Raw genomic sequence first — 17,314 nt, forward strand, 5'->3', positions numbered from 1 at the left:
CTTTAAACATCTATAGAGACGACATATCGTTCTAATAAATAACAAAAATTGAAAATAACATATTTTTTTAATCGTTTAACGGGAATAAAACGTTTTGGGGTAAATATAGGGACGACTTGTCGTCCCCATAGCTTTCTATTCCCAAAAAATATATATTTTTAATCTGTTTAGTTGGAAAATTGAAAACGATGTCGTTTGTTTGTAGCTATAGGGACAATAGATCGACCCCATAGGGTTATGATCTTAGGGTTCCTTTCCGTTTGGTCGTCTCCGGCCTCGGATTCTCTGTCGATTAGCTTGTCTCAGGATTCGTCTTCCCCCTTTCACCACTAGTGTTTAACCTAACCCTGTAACACCAGTTGATTAACGCCTCCATCTCCATTTATCGTTCGTTCAAGACTCTTAGAACTCAAGCAAATCTACATTTCAGGTTCGATCAAGCTCATGCGCATCTCCATTTTCTATTTCTTTGTTCGTTCTTCTCCATCCCTAACTTGTGATTTTTCTATGGTTTCACAATTGCTCTCTCAAGAGGCGATTTGCTCACATCGATTAGCAAATCTGCATTACAGTTTCATGTTCCTCACCATAGCTTTCTACAATTAAAAGGTATTTTGCTTTCAACATAATCTATAATCTACTACCCTTGCTACTCTGATAATTTGCTTTCAGTTGAAACACGTGTACTTGTTGCCTAGTCTCACATGTTACAGTACGGATTTCCATTATGTTTTCCACTAGATCAGACAGGCTCTACTGAGTCAGTTGCTAATCATGTTGCCAATCTGCTCTTCTTGCTACCCTGATATTTGACATTGTTTTCTATGTTAAGATCGACTAGAATCTTTATGATAATAAGAACAATACTCCTTTAAGAAGTGAATACACTCAACCTAGCACACTTGCATACTCCATAGATGCCCCCTTCTTGGAATTCAGAAAAAAAAAAACACAACCAGCTAAACTTTTACAAATAGGAGGGACTCCATCTGAATCAGTTCCACTTCCACCACTGGAATCAGCAGCTACTACAGTCACAGATTCAGGGTTGATGCTGTGGTTGAGGCAACTAAACCTCCAATTCTACTCTACAATTTTCTTTCTTTCTTTTCTATTGAGTTGCCAATATTTCCCCTTCTTTACCCATTGACATATGAAACAACTTTTGGATTCCCACTAAAAATATGCAAGGGTTGGTTTAATGTATTCCTATTGATTGGAGGTAAAGGGTAATGTATATTAGTTTACTGTTTAGGGAGGTAAGAGTCTTTAGATTGGATTTTGTATGTGGAGCTATAATTTAGAATTATACTAACAGCATCATAGATTTTTGCTCAGTTGAATGTTTCCAAACATCCCTTGGGTTCTATTGTATTTCTTCATGATTTCTATTGCTGATTTGATCATGATTGCTATATTTTGTTTCTAATTGGGACTATTTTTCTAATCGGGTGCCCTTTACTTGAAGTCATGAGCAACCTAATCTATATTATTTGTTGGGAATGCAAGTGTTTTATCATTGGATATGTTCATAAAGTTGTAAAAACTGACAATGATGTTGGAGGAATTTCTCGAATATTTTATAGTGCTATCTTGGTTCATCTGCGTGCATGTCTGTTAGATTGTTGCCAACAACTTGTTAGACACGTCATTTTGTTAACAGTCAGTTTAATTAGCCCATAATGAGAGTCTTGTGTATAGTCATTACAATTTAAGTAATAAAAATAGATGGAGATGATCTAGCTTGTATTGTTGCTTTGCTATGCTAGTTTTTTCTTTATGAGATACTTAAGCAATTGTCACAACTATGCATACAGAGGAATTCTTGAATGTTCATACCCTCTTCTTTGTTGTCCTCTTGATATTTATAAAAGGTATATGATATTCACATGCATAATGTTTCACAACACTTGATATTTATAAACAGGGACCAAAATGGAAAAAAAAAAAAAGATTCGTTGTTGAACCAGATCCAAAATATCACTGTAGGACATGGACAAAAATGTAATTTACTTGATAATCTAATCAATGGTTGAAATTTGAAAATACAGGACAACTGAGACGAAATTACTGCATAATGAAAGCTATTTATATGTTCATGTCAATGTTATATAATTAACATCAAATTTTCTGTATTTCCAGCTATTTGAGACTTAATTGTATGCTATTTATCAGTTCTTTGTTCATAATATCACATGTTTTGTTGACAAAAATGGAATGGAATTCAGTTCCATTCCTTTGTATATTTCTGTTTTTAAATGATAAATGGCAAAACTACTCGTTTTTAAATGAATATAAATGATAAATGGTTTTAAATATTATAAACAATGATAATTACCCTTTGGAAAAATATGTATTCTTAACAAGGAGATGCTTGGATTTGAATTCCTTAGGACTTAGAATGAAATGTTGGAATCAAAAAGGATTTTGTGAATTCCAACTCAATTAAATTCCATAGTCTTTTACAACCAAACAATGGAATGGAATTACAAATCCCATGGAATCCAACAAACCAAACACCAAAAAGATTTAATTGGGTTATTTTTTAAATGATAAATGACAAAATGCAATTCTTTAAGATGAAATTTATATTGTCTTTTGATGCACTCGATTTTGTAAAAAATGTAATCGCTTTCGGTTTAAGTTTCCACAAAGAATTTGATCAATTCTTTAAAGAATTTGATCAATTCTTTAAAGTTCTTTGTCAACATAGAAAATGCGGCTATCACACAACGAAGGTATATAGTATATGCTCGGAAGTTAGAAATTGGAATCTCTACAAGTACAAGATGACTTTTAATTGTTTTATCATGGAATTGTTTTTTTGTTTACTCGTTGTTATATTATTATAATACTTTTATATTAATTATTGGTTTCACTTGATTTTGTTAATTTCTTATAATTTTTTGTAATTTTTCTAATCTTTTAACTTTGTTTGTATTTTACAAATATAGAAGTGAATTATTTGTAAATTTTAATAGTAAAATAAATGATGCATTTTGGCTTTAACTTTTATAATCTTTAAATTTAAGTATTCAGTTTGCTTATAATTTGTAGTTTAAATACTAAGTTCTAATATAATTCTATAAATATCTAGTTTTTTATGAGAATTTTTAATAATTCATAAATATTTTAGTTTTAGGATATAATGCAACAAGTAAATAACCATTTTACCCTTTTGTTTAAAAGTGATTGCTGAATAACAAATGACTGTTCAATTTAGAAACTCTTAGAAATTAAAATTAAAAACTTAAGCCATTAAGACGGGTGATATCTATTTTAAGTTAAAATTAAAAAATAAAAAGAACACAAACAAATGTAACAATGTTGTTTCATTTTAAGACTACCAGGAAAGTGGAGAGTATGGATTTCAAAGTGATGATGGTCACAGGTACAACTTCCGATCAGACAAGTGATATATAATGATGATGGCCAAAGTGATGATGGTCAAAGTGATGATGATCAAAGTAATGATTGGCAAACTTCTAGTGAATCCGATTAAATTAGGTAGTATATGTAATTCTATGAAACTTTTATACATTTCAAATGAATGTTATGGTAAATGTAAGACTTTAAATGTTTTGAGATTATATTGTATTTTAATGTTTTGAGATTGTATTGTATTTTAATATTTTGCAATTAATTTACCAATTTAGCTATTTTGTAAATTTACTATTGTTTTAACAATTTGGAAAATTATAATGATTAAAAGGAGCTATATGGGCATAACTATAAAGACGGTACGTATGTTTTTTTATAGGGGTATCTATAGAGACGACATGTCGTCTCTACGGATGCATCAACCACGACGTTCCACCGTTGCTATAGGATGAAGACTACCCACTACGTATCCATCTCTGGAGATGACTTATTGCGTCTATCGTTGCATCTATGGAGACGACATGTTGTCTCCATAGCTGTATGGATGCGATGATAGATTAATCTATATGGACGATCTGTCGTCTCTATAGTTGTACTTGTGGAGACGACAAGTTGCTTTTATGGATTAATCTATAGAGACGACTTGTCGTCTCTATAGCTTTATCAATGGAGACCAATAACTTATAGCGACGAGTCAGTATAGGACGACATATCATCACCAAAGGCTACCAATTGCGACGAGTTTATTAGCGACGGCAATACAGATCTATTGCGACGGGGCTATGGAGACGAGAGCTATAAGGACGACATATCGCCGCAGACACCTATAGGGACGACTTTTGGAACCTATAGAGACGACAATTGTCGTCCCTACAGGTCCCGTTTGTTGTAGTGCTCTAATTATATTAAATTAATAATTAATTCTTTAATTCAAATTTCAAATTTTAAATTTCACACATTAGTTACATTAAATTAATAACATTAGAATAAAATATATAATAAAATTAATATATATCATAAGATGATATAATTTCATGTATTTGTTTAAATCAACGATTATAATTTTATATAACTAAAAAATATCTCTTAATCAATAATTTATTTAAAATAAATTATTTGAAATAATTGCTTAATAATTTTGAATTTTTATTATAAAAGTTTAATTAATTTTATAACCGTGATTCTCACAGGTTATAAACTAGTAAATGAATAAGTTTATTCTTCTATTGACAAATGTCATAATATTAGAACTTCTCACTAATATTATATGTCACATATCATGTCATTTGTTAACCTATTAATTATCAATTTCAAATTTCAAAATTTAATTTTCTCACTCTAATTACATTAAATTAATAATTGATTCTTCATTTTAAATTTCAAATTTTAAAAATTTCACTCTAGTTATATTAAATTAATAATATTATATTAAAAAATAAATTAAAATTAATACAAATTATAAGGTGATATAACTTCACGTATTTATTTAAATCAACAATTATAATTTTATATAAATAAAAAAATATCTCTTAAGTAATAATTTATTTAAAATAATTGATTAATAATTTTGATTTTTTAATATGAAAGTTTAATTAATTTTATAACTATGGTTCTCACGGGTTATAAACTAGTACCCAAATAAAGACACACTAGAAAAACGAAATTTATTTAGTTGATCATAACACCTGTTATGTCCTTTTGTTTTAGAGCAAAGTATAAGTTTAGTCCTTGAGTTCTCATCTAGAGTTGCAGTACACAAATCCAGACATAACTTTGAGGCTAAATGGTTTCAGAACCAAATCTTGTAAATGCAACTTCATTAAGTTTTCAGAGAATCTATGTTTTCTTAGGTGGAATGAAAAAGGGTTTGAAAGCATGTCTAAAGGATTTTATTGGTTTAGAAGGGGCATTCATGAAAGGATATTTCCCACCAAGAGATTGATTGTAGTTGGGTTAGATTTTAACAATGGTATATACCCATTGGCATATGTCATTGTTGTGTCAGAGAACTCACAAAGTTGAAAATGATTTCTTGAGTACCTATCGGATCTATCACCACTTTCAAACTTTACTTTCACAAGTGATAGACAAAAAGTAATTGATTTATTTTAGTTTTCTCATTAATTTTATAATTTTTTTTAAAGTAATCAATAATTCTTACACTACCACAAGTTAATACATCTTAGTTATCATCATACAACGAATAAGAAGGCAAACATACGACAAGTTGTGCCGCTAAACTTTTTTGTATGGTAAAGTCAATTCTTTTGAAAACTACATCCATAGATCTAGGGGATATAACATTGAACTTATAATATACTAATTATCCTTTAACGTCTTTGTAGGGCATAATTCCAACCATTTCCCTGTTGTTCCCAATTAGGTTAGTTGCTGAACACAGATTCTATTTCAAACATATATATGAAAACATGAGGAAAACATGGAAAACTAGTGAATACAAAGAAAGCCTATGGAAGTGTGCCACAACAACAACAGTGCAGGAGTTCAACCATATGATGAAAAGGAATTCAATTCATATGACGAAGAAGCATATGATTGGTTGAAGAAGATACCACCAAAACATTGGGCTAGAAGCCACTTCGAAGGTATACCCAGGCCCGTCCCAGAGGGTGGGCGATAGGGGCGACCGTCCAGGGCCCATCTTTTAAAAGGGCCTAAATTTTTTATGGAAATTGTTATATTTAGAAGATAGCACAAGTAATTTTCTTTCAATTATTGAGTTATTATAATAAAAACTTGACGACATTTATGTATTTTAAGGGACCATTTTTTTCTCTCGCTCTGGGCCCAAAATACGTTTGGAACGGCCCTGGGTATACCACTCTCAATTCAGGGACAAATTATATGCATTTGATTTTTGTTGTTCTAAGTTACTATTATGTTTGCAGGTAGACCAAACATGCTTTTGAATAACCTTTGTGAAGTGTTTAACTGTAAACTGAAAGATGTGTGGGACAAACCAATAATCAGCTTCTTAGAGTACATTATGGAGTATATGAAGAAGAGGATTTGCAATGTGAATGATCAAGGTGCAGGTGCATAGACTCCAACAACAACAAAGATCATGGACACAAATACAACAACTGCTTCTCAAATACATAGAAGGGTGGAATTCCTCAAACAAGTATGAAGTGAAGGACCATGGCAAGATCAGCATGTTGTTGACATGGGCCAAAGGGTATGCAGCTTTAGAAAATGGGAATTAATAAGAATTCCTTGTAAGCATGTGATTGCAGTGCTATTTGACAAAGCAAACAATGGTGAAGATGTTCAGAAGTGGTTTCAGTTGTGTTCTGTTTGGGCTATATATGGCTGCAAAGAATGGGATTAGCCTTTGAGGATCGATCAAAATAATTATTAATGTTTACTGTTCAAAATTATTTTCAATCGATCAATAAAAGGTGGAGTGGTGTCAATTGGCTGTTTAAGCCCTACAGTGCTTTCCAATCTTCTGTGTAGGCCGACTCTACTTTCTGTGTTATGTTCATTAGGAAGGGAGAGGCTTGCTTTAATTTTGATTTACTCTGTTAGTTTTAGATACGATAACGTTTTGGTTGACCTTGTTATTGCTTAGCGTTTTAGTTACTTTATTGTCCTGTATTTCTGGATTATTTCTTGTTTTTTCTCTGTTAGCTCCTTGCTAGATGACTGTTTCCATTTATAAAAGTCCTTTGCAGTTAAAGAAAAACACTCTAATGGTTTAATCACCACAGAAAATATTCAAAGAGACTGAATTGATAAAAAAAAAAAAAAAGATGAAGAGTGACAATCAAACAACCAAACTGTTAGTAAAACAAATTGCAAGATGCGAAGTTCTAAACACTTGAAAATGTTCTACATATAGGAAATTGGTACTCCATAATAAAAGCAAAGATAAGAGTGCTAATTAAGAAGTCATCGTTCATCTAAGAGATGAACATCCGAACAATCATGGGGGAAGTACCATACCCGTCTATAAAAGAACATGCGGTGTCCACTTTTATCATTATCAAGTAATTGATCATAGCTCTTGTATTGTGTCCGAAGTCCAGCCCATGACTTTGGTTTAATAGCAGCAGAAGGATTCAAAATGCTAATAAAGAATATATATTCACTAATTGTCTTTTCTGGCGACACCCATTTCATTTCACCAAAATCTAGTTCCAGAATCTTTTCTGGTTTTGAAATCCGATCTATCAAATAAAGTTTTTCATTCGAACTTACAAGCTCCGGTCTCAACAAGTCTGGCTTCAGAAAATTCTTGATTTCGAGTGATATTGTTTCACGTTTCTTCTTCCAATTGAGAGTAAATTCACCTAAAGAACGATCGGTGTGTAGAGTATATATCTTCCCTTTAAAAAAATGTAAATCAAGGATGGGGATAATGGTGGAGACATGATTCCATTTTTCTTTATCCACGGTATAAATTACTATATTTTGATATAGTATAACAAACACCCACCTAGGTATTGAAGGTGAAAAGACAAGAATGGTCCTGATTCTATCTAGATAACCAACACTTATATCACGGGGGAAATTACGGAAATGAAGTTCATGTCTTGTGATAGGATTCACAAGCCAGAAGTCAAGGGTTTTCCTACTGAACAAGATCAAGTAACCACAAGTTGATCCAACACAGATCCTCTCAGCTAAATGAGAAAGGATGGGTTTGAACTTTCTTCTTTCAAAGTCCTTTAGATAGTAGAAACACTCATCCTCATTATCCATCATAGAGATACATACAGACATGGGTGGTATGGATGCCATGAATGTTTTCCTGTTAGAGATTGCAAATGACCTCCATGACTTGCAAACTCCACTGAATGCAAAAAAATCAAGAAATCCCAGTCGCATCATTACTAATAAAAGCACATCATTGTCAAGATATGACCATGATGCATCATCATGATGATGATTTTGGTTTTTAGTCATACTCCTTGTCTTGGTTATTGTCACACTTGCAAAAGGAAATACTGCATAAGATACAAGAGTTGTAAACAAGATGAATACTATCCAAGTTTAATCAACGTTTATTAACACTAACTCTGTTAATGAAACTGATTTAAGGAATATGCTATTAATTTACAGTTGGTTCAAGAACAAGTTCAAATATACAAATATACAGTGTACTCATTATAGCATCATGACAAAATTGCAAAAATGGTCCCTGTGGTTTCTTATTTTATGTGGTTATGGTCCAAACGTTTGAAAAGTTGCAGATTTGGTCCTTTTCAAAAGTTTTATTGTAGTTTTGGTCCCTCATCCGTTAAGTTTAACTAGTTGGCTGTTAACTTTTTTAAAATGACAATTTTACCCTCAGAGACCATTTTCACAGTTTTGTCTTTTACCATACTTTAAGGACCATTTTTGCATAAGTTCTTTTTTATTTTATTGAAGTATTATATATTAATAAATATTATTTTTAATATATAATATTATATATTAATAAATAATTTTTTATGGGATTATTAATTTATTATAGTTGTTTTTTTTGGGGGGGAACGACTATAGTTGATTTTTTTTTTAATTTTTTTTGTTTGAGTAATTCTTTTTATTGAGTTATTATATATAAATACATATAGTTTTTAATATATATAATTTATATCATAATAAATATTATATTATTGGATTATTAATTTCTTTTAGTTAATATTTTTAATTCTTTTTTTAATTATTTTTATTGGATTATTTCTTTTATTTCTTTTAATTTATTATTTTCTTCATATACTAAATATTGTTTCATTGGATTATTAATTTATTTTAGTTAATTCTTTTAAAAAAAATCGACGTAATTATTTTTTATTGAATTTTTGTATATCAATACATATAGTTTTTAATATATAATATTTATATCATAATAAATATTATATTATTGTATTATTATTCTCTTCTAGTTAATTTTTGTAATTTCTTTTTTTTTTTAAACTATTTTTTGTTGGATTATTACTTTTAGTTTATTATTTTCTTCATATACTAAATATTATTTTATCGGATTATAATAGTAGTTCTTGTTAATTTTATTGGTTTCACCACAAAGTCATGGGATACGCAAAATCGTGGTCTCTCATCATCGAAATCGTTAGGATCGTTGCCAAACACTTTCATTTCATCTAGCTTATGATGAGAAACCATTGGGAAAATACCACTACCATCACTCGGTCACCACCACCACTTATAAATGTTATCGGGGTTTGTTGCACATTATGTGGGATATGAAGGATTCCATTGGATTATGAAGAGGTTGTCGCAGGTGGCTACCAACAACGCTGGGTGGAATAGGGTATAATATCTATGGAACCTCCGATGAAGGTGTTTGGAGGTGATGCTGCTAATTTTTGACGATGATAATCGACACTTTTAAGTATTTCGGCGACTTTGTGGTGAAACTAATAAATTTAAAAATAGTTAATAGTATACATTCAAAATAAAATAATAATCCAATAAGATAATATTTATTATATTAAAAAAATAATAAATTAAAAGTAATATTTCAATAAATTAATAATTCAAAAAAATTACAAAAATTAATAATCCAATAATGTATTATTTACTATGATGTAAGTATTATATATTAAAAATAATATTTGTTGATATATAATAATCTAATAAGAAAGAATTGCTCCAACTAAATGAAATTATAAAAAGAGTCAACTAAAAGAAAGTAATAATCCAATAAAATACTGTTTCGTAATATGTAATAATCCCATAATATAATATTTATTATGATATAAATATTATATATTAAAAACTAAATGTACTGATACATAATAATTCAATAAAAAAGAATTACTTCGACAAAAAAAATTAAAAAAAAATAATTAGCTAAAATAAATTAATAATCCAATAAAACAACATTTAGTATATGAAGAAAATAATAAATTAAACGTAATAATACAATGAAAAATGTTTAAAAATTATAAAAATTAACTAAAAAAATTAATAATCCAATAATATAATATTTATTACGATATAAATATTATATATTAAAAACTATATGTATTGATATATAATAATTTAATAAAAAAGAATTACTCCAACAATTTTTGTAAAAAAAAATCAACTAAAATAAATTAATAATCCAATAAAAAATATTTATTAATATATAATATTATATATTAAAAATAATATCTATTAATATATAATACTTTATTAAAATAAAAAAGAATATATGCAAAAATGGTCCTTATAGTATAGTAAAAGACAAAACTGTGAAAATGGTCCCTGGGGGTAAAATTGTCATTTTAAGAAACTTAACGGATGAGGGACCAAAACCATAACAAAACTTGTTGAAAAGGACCAAATCTGCAACTTTTCAAACATTTGGACCATAACCATATAAAATAAGAAACCACAGGGACCATTTTTGCAGTTTTGTCTAGCATCATTCTCGGCTATGGTTTCATAGCTGTTCGTGCTTTTAATTGTTTTTAATATATAGTTAAAACCCAAAATCATGGTTATATTTGGTTTTTTAGTTTTATTAACATGGTGTATTTGTGCTTTTATGAAAAGGGAATTTTATTTAGGCTTTTCATCGATCGCATGTGAATTATAATGGAGTTGGGATTCGACAATTAAAGACGAATAATTGAAGAGAAGGGAGCCCAAAGATACCTGTTAATTAAAATTAGCGATGGAGTTTTAGTCGATTATCAACAACGATGTTTCAACAATGAGTCTGCTCATGGTTTGCAAAGAGTTTCACGATTTTAAGATTACTCTCTTCCGGGTTTATAAAGAGTTTCATGAGTATAAGTCTATAACCCTGTAGGAACTATTATTAATAATGCACTTATATAACGGGCATGATAGATCCGAAATTATTTTATTTTTGGTTCATAAAAGATATCACATTTTATTTTGATTTTGTGGGTGGGGTTGGTAGATGGACAGATGGAAATTCGAATCAAAATCTTTGTTGTTAGCGAAATAATATCAGTTTATTCAAAAACGGAATTTAATAAGAATCTAAAATTTCAATTGTTTTGATTTTATCAATAAAATGTAATTTTTAATGAAATTAAATTTCTAATTTTCCAAATCTTTTCCAAAACCAAACATGGCACTACAATGGCCTAAGAAATCACATCCATTAAATGCCGATATTTTTCCATATTGCAGTCCTGTGCATATTCCCAAATTGCAAGTGGCTCTTAGCTATATGTGATTTAGGGAAAAAATATGTATATACCTACACATTATTTTCGGATCATGGGCCGAAAATTGGCCAGAATTACGGTCCATACACCCAAATCGCAGGTAGCTTACAGAAGCGATTTCAATGGCTGCTTTAAGGGGAAAAAAAAAAATTTGCTATTTTTTTAGAAGTATATACAAAATTGCTAAATTTGTATTTTTTTTTTTTTTATATTTGCAAAAAAAACTTATTTATGGACCTACAATAGATTATATATGTAATCGGTTGAAAAAATCAAGGTTCTAAAAGCTCGTCATGGTTTCGCCATGACACGTCATCGCTCCATGGCTTATACTTGCCGCCGAGTTTTGATAAAATGTCATTTTAAGTCATATATGTATATAAAACTTAATAATAATAGAAAATACATATAAAATTATTAATTATATACAAAATTATCGTTTTAAGTCATGCCTTACAAACGATGTGGCTCGCCACGGCTCGAAAAAACTTGAATAGGAGTGTAAGTGAGACAAGCCAACTCGCGAGAAAATCAAGACCGACTCGGAAAATACTCGAAATCGACTCGACCTTAATCGAGCTGAGCTCGAGTTCGAGCTACTCGAGTACCTTAACGAACCGAGCTCGAGTACAAAAATATTCAGCTCGTAAGGCTTGCGAGCTTAGTCGAGCTTAGTATAATTTACATATATGTCATTTCTTTATAATTGTTCATTTATAAGATATATGTCATTTCTTATAATTATTCATTTATGACATATATGGTTGATGTTATATTGATATTAGGTGATTAATAGTGGTTTTTTTTTTTGTAGTTTGGACATTTACATGTGGAATGTTTAATATTTCTTACTCAATTTAGTGATTTTGATTTTTTAAATTACTAGTTGAGCCGAGCCGAGCTGAGCTTGAGACTGTCGAGTATTTCATGAGCCCGAGCTCGAGCTTAAAATCAAGGCTCGAGTCGAGTTCGAGCTCGAGTATTTTACTCGAGCCGAGCTTCGAGCTTGGTAGTATTCGGCTCGACTCGGCTCGTTTACACCCCTAATCTTGATGTTTGACATTACCGACAATTCATGTCTTATGTTATTTAGAGCCTTGAAAAAAACTAATAATAAAAGAAATCTTGGCAAAAACATATTAATTAACATTTTTTTTTTAAATATTGACTTAAAATATTTTTTTAATAGCTTTTTTCAATTTTCAAAAAAGTTTATAATCTAAAAATTGTGGATGTTTAAGCTCTGATCAAGGTTTTGAAAACCGGACCGGAGACCGAACCGGTCGTCTTACTGGTTCGATGGTTCAGGTGGTCCAACCGGTCGGACCGGTCTCAAAAAAACCGGAAAAACCGGATGATGTCATAATTATATTTAATTATATAAAAAATACAAAAAATGAAAAAAATAAATATTTTTTAAAATTTCCGGTTTTGACCGGGTTTACCGGTTCAACCGGATCGGTTTTTACCGGTTTTCACTGGTTCAAACGATTACCGGTTTTTTGGCCTTTAAAAACCGGATCCGGGACCGGTTCCCAGTTGAACCGGTTGAATCGGCTGGTCCGGTCCGGTTTTCAAAACATGGGTTCTGATTAAACCATTAAACCAGAGTCATGGGCTGGCCCTCCGACACAATACAGGACCTATGATAACTTCCTTCACACCAATGAAAGTTGACAACATCACGACATGTTCTATTATTATAACTGGATGTGTTACTTCCCCCATGAGTGTGTGAATGTTAATATCTTAGATGAGTGATGACTTGTTAGTGTTGTTATCTATCTTTTAATTATGGACCTTTAGAATTCCTATATGTAGAAGTAGAACATTGTTATAACTGGCGGTGTATTTGCATTTGCAACTTATCATATGTAAACGGTTTGGTTCTTACAAGATATTTTTATACGTAATGAGCATTTGCTTTATTTAAGGACTATAGTCTGGGGACACTCTACAAAGCGTTTCACATGACAAGACCATTGGGGTAAAGATATTATTTGCTCAATGTCTATGTCGTTAATGCTCGGGTTCTAGTTTGTTCCATCTCTCCTGATATCTACTGGCGGTGGTCTATTAACAAGGATTCGTTACAACACGAATGAATATTGGTGGCTGAGCTTTTGATTTGTGCTATCTCGCAAACATATTCTTCTTTCAATCCTCGAGACACTGGAATCAAGGTACCCTTTCATGCTTTTTGTAGGTTGTTAGTTAAACTGTTTGCTCAATTTCTCTCATATAAGATGCACGAAAACATGAACAGTTTTTCAATCAAGAACTTTGGTAGCTAAATGGAAAGAATTTTGAGACTTCCACGGTTAAAAAAGTAAAAACTTGTACAAATAAAGCCTACAACCCCCCAAACACAAGCCCTTTAGATATTGACCATTTTCTTTCTTTCTTTTTTCTTTCTTTCTTTTTTTTTTTTTTTTTTAAGAACCTAACCTTTGCTGCTGTTGCTACGAATCCAATAAGCCAAGAAGGTAATTTTTTTTTATTATTCATTTGATTTTTATGTAATTTGCAAAATAATGTTATTTCGATTGGTAATTTAGTTTCTTGTAATCCTATGGTAAATTATCACCTAGAAAAGAATCATTGATTCTTTTTTCAAAGAAAAAGAAAATTTTCATGACGCAAAATTTCATCTTGTTAGTGAGAATACTGGGAAAGATTTTCATAACACATGCTAAAAACCTAAAAAAAATATATGCCATTTTTTTGTAAAATGGAGCATATGCTCTAACTAGTTATTTTAATACTAGAAGGTTGTTGCTGAATATAACTTGTCACACCAAATAAGGTGGAGAGACAATAGATTTATACAAAAAAGAATTTACAAGATACATCCTCAAAGAATTAGAAAACATATAATTACATACACAAAAAATAGAAGATGTACAGGAGACTTAATGTTGTCTGATATCCCCCTTCAAGCAAAACTGTGGCGGAACAATATGTAAACATTTCTCGAAAGGACTCAAATTGATGATGCGGAAAATTCTTAGTGAAAATGTAGCCACTTGAAGCTTGGTAGGAACAAACTCGGTATGAAGTTTCCCAGACGATACAAGTTCACGGATGAAGTGGTAGTCAAGATCAATGTGCGACATGTTTGTGAGAGACCAGATTTTGAGTCAGAAAAAGAGCAATTTGATTATCACATAGCAACGTTGGTCTAGAGGGTGGAAGAGCATGAAGCTCTCGTAGTAGATGAGTGATCAAAATAATTTTTGCAGCAGTGTTGGCCATAGCTCGATATTCACATTCACAACTGGATCGAGAGACAGTTTGGTTGTTTCTTGGCACTCCAGGATACAAGATTGCCCCCCCAGAAATATTAAGTAGCCATAAGTAGAGCGACGAGTCTCCAGACATCTAGCATAGTCAGCATCCGAATAACCCACAATTGTTGTAGACTTTGGTTTGGAAAAAGAAAGACCAAAGGGGATAGTTCCCTTGATGTAATGAAGTAACCGTTTAACTGTCGGATAATGGGAAGTAGTGGGAGCTTGAAGAAACTGACTGAATTGGTTAACAACATATGAAATATTCGGTCGAGTGATTGTAAGATACTGCAAGGCACCAACAAGAGATCGATAATGTGAAGGATTGCAGTAAGGACCACCCAAGGAAATAAATGGTGTGTTGGAGGTAAGCGAAGTGGGGATTGGTTTAGCATCAAGGAGACCGGCCCGTGTAAGGATGTCATAAGCATATTTAGACTGACTAAGAAAGATACCAGTCGATGTGTACAATGCTTCGAGACCCAAAAAATAATTTAGTTGGCCAAGATCTTTAATGGCAAACTCTTTATCCAAACGAGTGATGTAGAGGAGACTTAATGTTGTATGTGTATGTGTATTGTATGTTTCTCCCCTGTTTACAAATCTTGTATGTTATGTGGTATTTATCTTCCTTTTTCACGTGTAGGAATAGCCAAGACAAACATGTCCGACTCAACCAGTTTGGGGGCTCCAAGCGAACCAAAAATTTGGGGCCCTTTGACATTTACTATACTTAATGTTATAAACCCTCCTCCTTTATCCGGGCTTGGGACCGACAATATTAAACTAAAAAGTTTACAAATGACGAAGTTAATTTTTTTTTTTTTTTTTTTATGTTTATGTTTTTTGTGAATATATTTTATGACATAAAAATAATTTTTCTATCCTTTTTAGATGCAAATTCTTTAATGAAATTTTCATAATCAAATTCTTTAATTTACTAACTGTTTTTCAATTGACGAAAATCTGATTATATAACAGGATGGCAAACAAGAAACTCATTCAAAACAAAACCATTTTATGAGGTCAAAAAACTTAAAACTTTTTAGGTAATCAAGTTAACAGTTATGTGACAACAAAAATATAAATTAAAAACTTTTTCTATTTTGAATGCTATATTTCTAATGAAATCAATTATACACAATCTAATTGAAATCTCACATGCAATTCCACATTATTCTATCATTAATCAGGAACAAAACATTGTCCAATACTATCACATGTTAGTTTATTATGAAAAAAAATCATTCATTAGATTGCAAAAAAGGTAAGTTTATTATGAAAAAAAAATCATTCATATGTAGTCTCTCAGTGTCAACATTCATGGCTGCAATCAAGTGGATTAATAACTAGTTAACTACTGATCCTACAAGGCTAACTTTGTAAATTCTCTACGTATGTATTAGTTCTTCAGTCCTTTAACAAATGAAATCCATAATTGTGTCATGTCCATTGTGAAAAGATTAACCCTAATCAATTCATTCAATTGGCTATTAACCCCAATTACATAATCAGAGATAATAGAAAAATCAAAACTGAAAAGTGAAAATACAAGCATATTACCGTTTCAATGACAGCAAAATAGCATCAGATCATAAAAATCAATGATTTTGAGCAATGGAGAAACCTTAACCGAGAATGAAGAAGGAAGAAGATCGTGAAGAACAGCAGTGTGCAGCAATTCAGTGAAGCGATTCAATGAGACAGCGAATCAACAGAAGAGTAGATTAGTAGAAGAAATGATTGGAGAAGGCCTAGAATCGAGAACGATAATGGAGAAAAAAATTGAAAGTTTAATGGTCATATGTACTCGTCGGTTGAAGAATGGATCAGCAATACACGTGATTTTTTGGAAACTACTAAGCTTGGATCAAAAGAAAACATGGACCCTTACAATTAGGGCCCTAAGCCCTACCTTTACTCATCAGACAATAAGGCCGACCCTTAGACAAGATGTGTGGCTAAAAAATGGATAAAAAAAGTAATCACGAATCATTACATTCTTATGTATTACATTTCCCGTATCAATGTCTTGGAGGAAAAACGTTTCAGAGTAAATGTTTTATCCAATTTTCTAATAGTTATTGAAACATCAAGATCAAACGTAACAAACGACCAATGGTTTGTGGAGATAGAGTTGAAATGTGGTTATCTTGATTTTCCAAAATCTCTTTGCCAACAGTTTTTGGATGATTTTTAGACGATTTCCCAAATCAATGTAGCAACCAATTTCTAATGACAAACAAGAAAACTAAATGCAAACATACATGTACATTCTCAACAAAGACAATTTTAACTTCTTTGTTTCTCCCTTGTTTACAACTCTTGTATCTTATGTGGTATTGGTTCTCTTTTTTCAAGTGTAGGAATGACCAAGTTAAGAAGTATGACTGGAAACTGGAATCATGATGACAATGATGCATCATCATCATCATCATCTAGTAGGAAGAGTTTCAAGAATTTTGACAAAGATGGTGTGGCATC

The 17,314-nt window shown here is 31.1% G+C and overlaps 1 protein-coding gene and 1 long non-coding RNA gene across 2 annotated transcripts; one reads left to right on the forward strand and one right to left on the reverse strand.

Annotated features, from left to right (window-relative positions):
* The first annotated feature begins 266 nt into the window (after positions 1–266).
* Positions 267–3,603, forward strand: LOC145062895 (uncharacterized). Its single transcript, XR_013687761.1, has 3 exons — positions 267–430; positions 533–609; positions 3,343–3,603. It is a non-coding gene; the product is annotated as an uncharacterized LOC145062895 (long non-coding RNA).
* Positions 3,604–7,296: 3,693 nt separating this feature from the next.
* On the reverse strand, positions 7,297–8,313 carry LOC145064014 (uncharacterized). The gene has a single exon (XM_079011545.1). The coding sequence runs from the start codon at positions 8,311–8,313 to the stop codon at positions 7,297–7,299; it is 1,017 nt and encodes a 338-aa protein (XP_078867671.1).
* Between the last annotated feature and the right edge of the window lie 9,001 nt (positions 8,314–17,314).

This window comes from Lactuca serriola, chromosome 7 (genome assembly GCF_051521515.1).
Source record: "Lactuca serriola cultivar US96UC23 chromosome 7, Lser_US96UC23_V15, whole genome shotgun sequence".
NCBI classification, from domain to species: Eukaryota; Viridiplantae; Streptophyta; class Magnoliopsida; order Asterales; family Asteraceae; genus Lactuca; species Lactuca serriola.